This window comes from Zingiber officinale, chromosome 10B (assembly GCF_018446385.1).
Source record: "Zingiber officinale cultivar Zhangliang chromosome 10B, Zo_v1.1, whole genome shotgun sequence".
NCBI classification, from domain to species: domain Eukaryota; kingdom Viridiplantae; phylum Streptophyta; class Magnoliopsida; order Zingiberales; family Zingiberaceae; genus Zingiber; species Zingiber officinale.
The window spans coordinates 2,314,748-2,326,943 of NC_056005.1; the positions used below are offsets into that span (position 1 = coordinate 2,314,748).

Here is a 12,196-nt window from a genome sequence, read left to right on the forward strand (position 1 = left end):
CGAGTCTCTTTATATGTTGGGGAGGTCGGACAAACACGAATCGATACATCAGCAACTCGAATCCGCTCGGCGGTTGAATATTGATGAAATCTGTGTTGACCGAGTCCTAAATCTGTCATATGATCCCTGTATTGACCGAGTTCTCAATGTGTCAATCGGCTCCTGCGTTGAGTGAATCCTGCCACATGGCTCTTGCCTACATATTATGTTTACATTCTTTTAGTATTTTGTTAAAGAAGCCTACGAATAGTAGTTATGTTTTTACTTGATAGAGGAAGAACCAATTGATATTATTTATTAGTTGTTGTTATATCGATGAGGGTATGATTTCAAAATTCGAATGGGAGTTTCGATAAGTCGGCACGAGATGGCGAAACCTCCGGGATCCCACGGAGATCGCCGTCGGATCCAGCAGCCTGCGGTGCGATGCCATGTCGGCGTCGTAAAATGATAAATTCCCTCCGTGTCGGTATAAAATTTTAAACTATGGACGAGAGCTAGTTGGAAGGTAGTGAGTACGGTGCGGTGGAGAAGTTGCTAGCTAGGAAGCAAGAATCTGATTCCCTTCTCACTTTCTTTGTAAATTTTAGAGGATCGATGCCATGGCAAAGTCAGAAAGCACGGAATCAAACGGCGGGGCGAAGAACTAGAGCTAGCCAGTGGTCATGGCCGACGCCTGACGGCTCTCCTCACAGACAGGGGAAGGGAAGGGAGCGGCCGGGGTTGATCAACTAGGGCCATGTCCATGTGCCGGAGAAGAAAAGAAACGGTCAGGTGCAGCGGCTGTGGCCGCCTGCTTGAAGTGCCGCCGCACGTGCAGTCCATTTGCTGCGCCGTGTGCCTCGCCGTCACCGGCATCAGGGACTACCAGGACCCTGCCGGGCAGGCGATGGGGTTCCTCAGGTCCGTCGTCAGTAACTTCTCCAACGGGACCGGCGGATCGAATTCCTACTCCGACTACTACGGCCGCCCGACGGCGGGCCAGATGCCGTCGAGCTTCCCCGGCGTGCACGGGAAGAAGAGGGCTCTGCTCGTCGGGATAAGCTACGCCGGCCAGCGGTGCGAGCTGAAAGGGACGGTGAACGACGTCAACTGCATCAGGTACCTTCTCACCGAGAAGTTCGGCTACCCCGCGCCGTGCATCGTCGTGCTCACCGGTGAGGAAATCGAGCTTCACCGTGCGTCGGATTCGAGGGCGGGCGGGTGCGAGCTCATCTCTCCGCTAATTCTCAATTGCAATTGCCGATGAGGAGAGCGACCCGCAGCGGATCCCGACAAAGGAGAACCTGAGGGCGGCGATGCGGTGGCTGGTGCAGGGATGCAAGGCGGGGGACTCGCTGGTGTTCCACTTCTCCGGCCACGGGGTGCAGAAGCTGGACCCGAGCGGCGACGAGGTGGACGGGTTCGACGAGGCGTTCTGCCCGGTGGACTTCAAGTCGAAGGGCACCTTCATGGGCGGCGAGGTCAAATAGACGCTCGTCTGCCCGCTGCCCGCTGCCCCGCTGCCCCGCGGCGCCAAGCTGCACGCCCTCGTCGACGCCTGCCACAGCGGCACCATCCTCGACCTCCCTTACCTCTGTCGCTTCTCCAGGTACATTTTGCCACCACGGGCTTGATCAGCTGGAGAGGTGTCTGATTCTTGCAGCTAAGGTTCTGGGGTCAAAGGTCGCCAGTTGCACACGGGGTTAAAATCCTGATCTGCTGTGCCAAAAATTCCTGCGACCCCCAGTCACCTCTCTTGCTCAGCATTAACCGTGATTTACTCCTCTGGAATCCTAGGGGGCCAGGCCCAGGGGGCCGCTAGGGTGACGGTTCCACCTTTTGCAGCTTCTCCAGGTAACTCCATTAACTGCAGCATGTAAAGTCTGAAAACTTTTTAAAGTGCCAAGGGCAATACCGAAATTTTAAGATGAATTTTATTTATATTTATATTTATACCGGAATTTCCCTTTTATTATTAATAATTACTTTTTTATTTTTAAATTACACACATATTTATTATAATTCCATATCATTTTGTTATTGGATCTGTAGAACCAGCGGCACGGGCATTAGTCTCAACAGCCCGATCGCTGCCCTAATGAGGCGAGTGTTCAATTCTGGTCTAACACAGGTTATGCTTCTTAACTCGAAACACATCTTTCGCTCTCTACTACTTCATTAACTCTTTGTATATATGCTCACTTAGTCTAACTTAAGCTTCATTTGGGTTGCAGGAGCCTCAGCTGTCTTCTTCAGAAATGTTCCATGTGTACCGCAAGCCATTTCTTCTGTAATCCAATCTCTAATGTTAACCATCTTCGATTCTTCATGATCATAATAATTAAGAGTTGTTCTACAGCTTTTACTCACATTAAACCTCGCAGTTCATGCTTCCCCTTTTAAGGTTTGAATGAATGGCAATGTGAATCTGGATTATAAATTGAGATTTACAACTAAATCTCCGTATTTTCTTTTGACTAATACTATGCTACCAAAATCGTGTGTATAATTAAAAAGATTGCATAAAGTGAATGTTTTTGAAAGTGAGAACAGGGATCGGTGAGATCAGCTCCAGCAAAACTACTACATTCGCCAGAGATTGATGGCCGGAGCTCAAGAAGATGACTAAGATTGTTTGAGCATTGTCATGGATGGCCCCGGCCTTGGGCACGTGAACTGCATTCCAGGTGATGCCAGCAACGAGTAAGCTCAGTGGCTCACAGCACCGAAGAACTCCGGCAGGACAGTCACTGGAGTGCTTTCTTCTACTTATTGGTAGAAAGAAAGACCATCTAAAATTTTAGTCATGATCATGGAGATCATAGACAAGCTACTTGTTAAATGTTGAATCAGATTATACCGAACCTGAGACGATCAACCTGGCTCCTCGCCTGTCAAGGTAAATAAAAAAAACTCGCAGCAGACGACCCAGAAATCTAATATCCTGTGATTACATATTCCATTTGGGAAAAAAATCCTTACAAATACATCATAATTAGGGATCAAACTGTGGATGACAACTTGACACTCTTTTACTCTTACCATAGCCTTAGAGGCAACATAACTATTTATTGAAGTATATAATCGTGTCGGCCCTTCTTGCTTGCTCTCTTTGTTCTCTAGGTAGAAAGCTTAAGGAGAGTCTCGACGCAACGATAAAGTTGTTGCTTAGTAACCAAAAGGTCACGGATTCGAATCTTAAAAACCTCTTGCAAAAAAATTGTGTAAGACTACGTACAATGAATCTTTCCCAGGACCCCGTATAGCGAGAGCTTCGTGCACCGGACTACTTTTTTTTTTTTTAAGATAGAAAGCTCGTGGTCCAGTTGATTCTCGATAGATTTAAATATCTACATGTTTAGGTACATAGTGGTATTTAAATATCTACATGTTTAGGTACATAGTGGTAAAGTCAAATGTGTTAGTGCTTTGTAAGATTCCCTAAACCTCGAAGTATTCTTCATGATTTATTATTGTGAGATTGACAAAGGGAAATGGGCAGTTCCTAATAGCAACCAACATGACTAACCATTTGGCATCTTACGATATAGAGACGGGCAGGAAATGTCGAAGCGATTAAGTTACAGCCATATTTACTGCAAGTGTTATAAGACATTTGCGTTTGGAACAAAACATTTTATGAAGTAGAAAAGCAAATGAGGACCAGCATCTGATTCTGTACATTCAACAAACAATAATCGCATAGCAAACGGTGGATTTAGATGCAAACCGGGGAAAAAGAATTACCCGTTGTTCTTTCAGAGCATTTTGAGTGTTTATAGGTGTTGTTATCGTGTCAAATTTCAACTTATGCATGATCCAGATTTGCCTCAAAATAACTTTGATATAGCATTGCTAGAAGACCAGATGGCAGCAGTGGCTGACTCAAGTATTGCTGGATTCTGGTAAATCCTGAAGATCACAACGATAAATGGCAATCACATAACACATAATCGATATTTGATTTTGTAAATTAAGGGAAAGAAACATCAAACATGTAATTGATGCAGCCCAGTTTCATAAGGTCGTTCAAACAAAATAATTGCCGACCATAACATCTAAAAGACTGCCTATGTTAGTTGGATTCCAAATTTATTTACGTAAAGAGAAGGTATAATTCAGCCTCAGTAGACATCAAACTATGTAAATGTTCCTAGAAACTGAAAGATAACAATTCAAAATACCCAACAAAAAGTGTTTGATAATGATATGTCCAAACACAACAAATGTTTACCTAACAATCGACTATTCTTTTAGGAAAACTTTTCTACAAAGTGATTAAAAAATAGCAGCATATAACTCTGGTGCATTGTACTACGGCTTAAAGGGAATGTCATCTGACGTGAAAAAAACTAGTGTTTAGTTTAGGAGATATCTACCCTATGGCAGTGGCACTCCAGGAGGCAACGTTGTAAATAATTTGGCTTCCCTGCCATGCCTTCCGAAGTCTGCTCTTCCTTTTCTTTACAGAAAATGCTTTGCAAAGAACTGTACAACAAAAAAAAAAAGGAATCATAAGCAATTTGCCACTCGGATAGTTCTTATGATGCCATGGGAACTTTAATATAACTCACCTTCTTGAAGTTGATCGGGAGTTAATTCCTGCAGAATAATACAAGAAGATTGAATTTATTTACAAATATCCAAGAATAAAGGGAAAACCCGATGAAGATAGGATAAAAAGGAATAAAGAAACAGCACTAGCTTCTTGATAATCTATTACTGCAATGACTGTAACTGATGAACCAAATCACAATCAGAGAAACAGATGGGCAGATGGAAAAAGAAGCAAACATTAACAATAGTATAGTTTTCACACTAATGTTGTAAGAGATTAGACATACTTTAGTTTTCTCCAGAGATAATAGGTAAGCTGCCATGAAATTTGCTATGCTGTCAACAACATCCTCTTGGTTAACAAGAACATAATCTTCATCTGAGCCATTCTCCCCGTCAATATGCTTATCCTCCCATGAGTCTGTGGCATTAATAATGTTCCAAGATGCAGTATCATCTGCTTCAAAGAAAACATATGAGTTAGAGTCCTTCATGGACATGGGTATAAATTAAAGCAGTATTCATTTTCTAAACTACTTTGAAATCTCCGAACAGAAGAGTGTGCAAACTCAGAAACAAAGGGATATCTCTACGAGGAACAAAGGAGAGCACCTATTCAATTCATTTCATGAGCAAGGGAAACTTTTCAAAGCATGTGGAGGATAGGTGAGGATAGGTGTTAATGAGATACAGTGACGATAAGTTATGTTATGTCAACCATAAGTGAATAAACATAGGATTGGATTATAAGTTTGTAAATAGTAGTATAATTCAAATCCAATCTAAGATCAAGATTGTATAAGTCAGACTACCATGGTCTAGAGACACTATGAGAATGTCTAATACCACTTGATGTATCTCTAGGAACAAATCTACCCCAGAGAATCTCACAAAAATTTTATTAAAATTGGAGAGAAACATTACATGAGGAATTGAGAGGCCCATATTCATTTTTTATTTAAAAAAAAACTAGTTCTCTTAAAATATGATCTAACTTTACCCGGTTTATAACGCATAGTAAAACCATAATAATGGGCTAATAACAAATCTTTACAACTCAAAACCTTAAAATCTTTTAACCATGAGATTATCTACTGCAGTAGTTACTTCTCCATAATGCAACATTCATATAAACTAGCATGTTGGATCGAGAAAGCACAACATGGCATACCTTGAATACTTTGAGAAACTGAAGATCTGATATTTCCAAGCTTTTCTAGGAAGTTCGGTGATTCTACCTTCGATTTGAGAAGGGAACATAGCTGCACAAAGAAAAGACTCCAAAGACTATAAAAATAAACTACAATAGAGATAAGCTAAGAAAAAAAGGCAGTATAATGAATTAGAAATAAAAGCACTACGTTAAGGAATAAACACATACAAGCAAGAATGACATTTACATAAAACAAATAGACAGAACAAACAGTTGTTCTCAATATATATATATATATATACACACACATTTATCCATTTGTATGTGCTAAACTTTGATCACCAAACAAAACGTCAAGGGTTTATAATAGAAACAAGTGATGCTTCTATATCATGAAATGATTTGCATTGATTTGGCATAATACTAGTAAATAAGTAAATCAGCAATAGGTAAGCAGTCTGAAGCATGCATTTCTTCTCTCAACAGAAAGTTGAATGGCCTTTATTACTATATTTTTTTTGTTGGAGAGTTGAACAAAGTTCCAAGACAATGATTATAAACAGTACAGAAATTTCCAAACGAGTCCGTCCTTGATAGGTGTTCAATCAGAACAAATTGCATCAAAGGTCACAAAATCTAGTTCTCGACTGTAGTACTAGCAAATGAAGACAATAAGTTAGTCGAAAGCATAAAGATAATTGCGTGTCATAAAGCAAAACTTCCAACAAAACCAGAAAAACATTCATGAGTGTTCATTGTTCAATCATCTTAATTTCGGGATTATTAAAATTTTCCAAACTGATCTCTGGCATACCTCATCAGCCCCTGAATCCGTGGCAGATTGCGACTGCCGAGGTGAGCGCTCTCCATGATCCACCGGGACGGAGGGGCCGGGGTCCAGATCGGGGTTCTCGAGCAATTCGAGGGCCATCCTGCAATTTTCGAGCACAGTCTCGAGGGCCCGTCGCTTGACGCGGAAGTGATCGTCGTCGGCTGGCTCCTGGCGAGGGGCGCGAGGATCGGGATAATTGGAGGCTTCCATGGCGACGGAGCTTGAGGAGGACTGACGAGTCTTCGACGGCCCTCGACGAGGGCTTCGAAATTGCCGTGCCGTGTCGCCTCGGCGGCGGCGGCTCTATTTTGTACTCCTACCCACTTTAATTAATTAAAATTTCCTTTTAACCCTAAACATAATTACCCCAGACATTTCGGATATATTGTTACTTCACCCCTCCCTGATCCGTTGATGTGGGCCAATGATAGAGATAATGTTGTTGTTGTTGTCACATCAAATCATCATATTTACGATCAGTCAAATTTCATATAAAAATTTTCACTTATATTGATGAGATAACTCACCTATTGGGCCTTTTCCAGTTGTAGCGCATGCCTGGCGTCCTTGATCACTCCCAACTTCGCCTTCTCTCCCAAATGTCTATACCGAATTAAGTCAAATAAAATAGTTGTATACTGGCTTCAATTTTGTTATAATTACATTACCTCGTTATGCGAAGGCGTGTTAAACAGCAAAATGATTGAGATTATCCTGTAGCAGAGTTTTTTTAGGTATGGCTTATCAAGTAACCAATGGAACTTAACAAACCAGTTCTAAGATATCTATGACACCCTTTGGCCTTCACAGGCTTCCCTCGGTTGTCATCTGAGCTATTTGGCTGCTCAACAAAATATTTAATCAATAGTGCGTTCTGTTAACTGAGCTACGTAGATCAATTAAGTAATTGATATAATCCTGTTCAAAAATTATGGAGATGAAAAAGTATGGATGTGATTGATGCATTGATTAGATGTAGATCATACTCTGATCAGCAAGTATAAAAAAACATCAGTGCTGAGTCAGGGAAGAGGTTCTGATGTTGGTTCTTCGACGCTCAAATCAATCATCGGCATGAAAAAGAAGACGGAACAATAGTAACGCAAGCATAAACAGTGAATAATGCGTATCTCCATCGGTGTACGGACCCCCTTTATATAATGTCTTGGTGAGCGACATACGCGCTTTTCGAGGCATGGGCACATTCTCCCATTGGTCGCGGATACATTCTCCAATTGGTCCTGGACATATGGTCATGGACACGTTCTCCAATTGATAGTAGGCACGTCCTCCGATTTGTCGTCGTACGATCCCCTATTGACCATGCCTCATGTCGGCGGTACTATCTCCCAAAAGGATCTCTCGAGATAAGTCAGCGATTTCGTTGATCGGCCGAGCGAGATAGTCGCTCGGCCCAGTACTCCTCCGCTTGGCCAAGTGCTTCTCCGCTCGATCGGATTCAGCTACTCTTCCATGCGACAACGAGTTTCGATAGTATGTTTTCACCTGACCGGAATAACGCTCCAGTCATCTCAATGCTTCTCTGCTCCATGACGAACTTTTGATAATCTTGGTTACACGGGCGCTTCGCTTGGCCCATCCCTTTGTCGGACAGGCAAAACATACCTAGTCGGCCGATGATGTAGAGCTCCGGACAGATACCTTTTGATGAGCCTGTTAACCCTCTAGCATTGGGCGCTTCGCTTGGTCTATCCCTTTACCGATCGGGTAAAACATGTCTGATCGACTTATAATGTAGAGCTCTGCTTGAATATCTTTTGAAGGGCTCGTTGACCCTCTAACGTTGATCCCTTTAATTTTGACCTCCATATTTTCCTTTAATCCATATTTAGTAGGCCCCTTTATCCAACCAAATATACTAAACAATAACAAAGAGGTAGTAAAGTTATTTGTTCCCAAAGGAATACTTACCTTATTCCTAATAAATTCCATGAAATTTCATGATTAAACATGTTATAATTGACAATGAACAAAAGTTACAGAACAAAAAATATAAGTCTAGGTCAGCATTATTATGCCATCGAGCCTCTATTCCTAGGTTCACCAAATCGACACCTCATCTCGCCCTCTCCTGTTCTCTAAACTGAATTATACGACTATTTTTAAGGAGTTGTAGGAATCAATGCTAGATCCAGAAATCGACAAGACTGCGGATGGAAATGTTTTTGTATATCTTGTCTGCTATTGCTAATCCTGGAAAATAAGATGATAGCATAAACTTTCACGGCATGATCAACTTATTAGGTCAATAGAACATCAGATAAAAACGATAGTCCGGTGCATAAAATTTTCATTACGTGGAGTTTCAGAAAAAAAATTCATTGTACGTAGTTTTACCTATTTTTTATAAAATATAATTTCTAAAATTTAAATCCGTGGTCTTTTGATAACAAAATAATAATTTTACTTTTGATGAAATAACAAACAAGATACACAAATATATTTATGCTATCATCTTAGGGTCGTGGAATGGATGTGTCAATAATTTATTTATACACGGTTCAAATAATACTTCAGAAAATTAAGATGCAGCTTAGTTTGGTCCCCCATCTTCAATAAGTCTAATAAGTCTAATGTACGCAATAAAGTCTAATAAGTCTAATGTACGCAATAATATGAAGAATACAACTTCAACTTTGCTTCTCAAAGTCTTAATATTGGTTACCGAACCATAACTTGTTATCTTCATGATCCTTACGCAATTAATTTTTGTTTCCTAATAGAAAAAACAGTTGATTTTGTTTTATTAACAAGATTGTACTAATCTAAAGAAGAAAATTATTGGTATGAGTTAGCGTAATTGATTTTGCAAATACCTTTTAATTGCTGAGCGAGTGGTAGTGGGAAAATGACATCCTTGTTGCCCCATAGTATCAAAGTGTCCTGGTGAGGAAAAAAATAGCGGAGGTCACCTTTGACATTAAGGGGGTGTTTGATTTTTTTCTAGGAATAGGAATCGGAATAAGAATCATTGTATTATGGAATGAGAATAGGTATGACACTTAAAAATAATGTTTAGTTAATTACATATTTTCTATCAGAATAAATTAAAATTTTCTTTTTTACCCTTAAAGAAAAATAAGAGAAAAAATTAGATGTGAGAGAAAGATGAATATGAGAGAAAAATATGATGAAAGAGAATGATGAGAGAGAAAGTATGATTAAAGAGAAAGTGTGATGAGAAAGAATGAAGAGAGAGAAAGTGTGATGAGAGAAAATGAGAAAAGAGAGTGTGATAGGAGAGAGCATGATGAGAGAAGATGTGAGAGAAAATATGATGTGAGTGAAAGTATGATGGGAGAGAATGAAGAGAGAGAAAATGTAATGAGAAAAAAAGAGGAGAGAGAGTGTGATGAGAGAGATTGAGGAGAGAGAAAGTATGGTGAGAGAGAAAGTGTGGTGAGAAAATAAGAGAACAGTAAGTGTGATGGGAGAGATCGAGGAGAGAGAAAGTATGATGAGGAAAAAAAAAGAGGGAGTGTGACAAGAGAGATTGAGGAGAGAGAAAGTGTGATGAGAAAAAAAAGAGAAAAGAGAGTTTGATGGGAGAAATTGAGGAGAGAGAAAGTATGATGAGAGAGAAATTATGATGAGAAAAAAAAGGAAGAGAGTGTGATGGAAGAGATTGAGGAGAGAGAAAGTACGATGAGAGAGAAAGTGTAATGAGAAAAAAAAAAGAGAATGTGATAGGAGAGATTAAGGAGAGAGAAAGTGTGTGATAAAATGATGAGGGAGAAAATATGACGAGAGAGAATAAGGAGAGAGAAGTGATATAAAAGAAAAAATAAATAAATATATTTTGATATTTGATATTAAGGGAGGAAATTTTTATTTTAGGTCAAGAGTATTTTTGGAATAAGGGAATATTTTGATTGATGAAAATAGGGTAATGACTCATTGAAGGAGAGGTACATCACAATGAATTATTATCCAATTTCAAGGATTCATTCTTTTATTTGTATTATTATTCCTATAATCCAAACATTAATAATGACAATCAATGATTTTCATTCCTATTCTTCACTCATATTCCCCTAAATCAAACGGCTTCTAAGTGTTATAGTGAAGTTAGGAATTATATAAGTAACCTACCTGAGTAAGAACTGGAACAGGGTCATGGTCAAGAAGTTTTGTCAACAGTTCAACCCTTTCCTTTGATCTCTGTACATCATCTGCAGAATAACATGTAAAGCAGATGAACTAAAACTGGACTATACAATCCAAACCGATCTATGGGAATTAAAATGTAGCTTAATTAATTGAAGGAAGCAATAACATCCAAAAGGATCGATTTGCCAAATTAATTAGAGGACATAATTGAGCAGCCTAACCATTTGTATGATAACAGAAGAGAATCGTGCTGGACTCACTTAATAGTTAATTAGTTTGCACGTAAGCCAATCAGGGGCAAACTATTTGAGGTATATTGACCTTGGCAGAAAAATCTTTCTTGCTTCAGAACGTCATCTAACTTGGCCGTGCCAAGTGACAAATTGGGAAGCTAAGTTGGACAGAAAAGATCCAACGTCCTACCAAACCAAGTTGGTCTACGCATAGTTATGGAAATCGAAACAGTCCGAATTTAGAAAGTTGTATGGTTCACCGATTCAACCATTAAATTAATTGATCGAATTGTATACCATGCTTAATTCTTTCTAGTCCAATATGCATAGCCATAAAATTGAATTAGAAACTAAACTGAAAAGGTTGCTATCCAGCAGATCTTTATCTATAAGTGTAAGCTAGATATTCCTACTCGTGTCTGAAAGCGAGGGCCGGGAGATGATACACTGGACAGGTAATTTTACTGGGATAAGACTTTAAACTGAAGAAAAAAGGCTCCTCCTTCTTCTTTACACACTAAAGAGATGGCAGAGGGAACGTTAGAGTAAGAATCAGGAAAGGGATCCCTGGCATATGTTGTATGACGCTCAAATCAGTACAGTGGCCGAGCGAAAAGTGAAGAAGAGAATAAATGAGATGATAAGAAAGAGAACCGCCTTCTTATATCACCTCTTATAACCTCATAATAATGAGATGATAAGAAATATTGGTTGTCAGAAGATGTCGGGTAATGAAAAATGTACAATTTGAAAGATATACAGTCATCCTCCGAGGAATCTTCCATTATCTGTATATGAATAGTTTTGTGTAACCTCTACAATAATGATAGAAAATGTATAGTCATCCTCATAAGAAGGTTCCATTGCAGGTATGCGTCGGATATTGGAATATTCCTTGGAGAATAGTTGTTATTTTTTTATGAGTTGTTACGATTCTTAGATAATATTATCCCCTGGAGGTAATTCGACCGGACTTGTATCCGACCGGCTATATGTAATAGGAGATTGATAATAAAAATAGGGAACTAAGTTCCACCAGTCTGACCAGCTATTAGGCCAACCAGACTATATGCCGAGGTTGTATTGTAATAGTGAAAAATGAGTTATCCTCTAAGTCTGAATGACATCGAGTACAACCGGTTGTATACTGAGAATGCTTTTTCTGAAAAGCGGGGTGCTCAGCCCTAGGTCTGTTCGGCACTTTAGACTGACCGACCATATGTAATAAGACTTCACTGAACTGTTATACTAGGATCTGAGGTTGCCTTAGTGATACAAGATAGGGAATTATATTACACCCTGCAAACC

The 12,196-nt window shown here is 39.8% G+C and overlaps 1 protein-coding gene and 1 pseudogene across 1 annotated transcript; one reads left to right on the forward strand and one right to left on the reverse strand.

The window, feature by feature from the left end:
• Positions 1-487: 487 nt before the first annotated feature.
• On the forward strand, positions 488-2,958 carry LOC122028597 (annotated as a pseudogene).
• A 580-nt stretch (positions 2,959-3,538) lies between these two features.
• LOC122030524 lies at positions 3,539-6,887 on the reverse strand. The gene is made up of 6 exons (XM_042589737.1): positions 6,507-6,887; positions 5,711-5,801; positions 4,827-4,996; positions 4,557-4,584; positions 4,362-4,470; positions 3,539-3,894 (listed from the first exon to the last, which is right to left on the reverse strand). The coding sequence occupies exons 1-6, from the start codon at positions 6,732-6,734 to the stop codon at positions 3,813-3,815; spliced, it is 708 nt and encodes a 235-aa protein (XP_042445671.1). The 5' UTR covers positions 6,735-6,887; the 3' UTR covers positions 3,539-3,812.
• Positions 6,888-12,196: the final 5,309 nt, after the last annotated feature.

Coding starts and splice junctions, on each gene's coding strand:
- LOC122030524 (XM_042589737.1), bottom strand. CDS start 6,734: ATGGAAGCCTCCAATTATCCCGATCCTCGCGCCCCTCGCCAGGAGCCA. Junction 5,802..6,506: donor CGGATTCAGGGGCTGATGAG/GTATGCCAGAGA, acceptor TTCTTTGTGCAG/CTATGTTCCCTTCTCAAATC. Junction 4,997..5,710: donor AGTTTCTCAAAGTATTCAAG/GTATGCCATGTT, acceptor TCTTTGAAGCAG/ATGATACTGCATCTTGGAAC.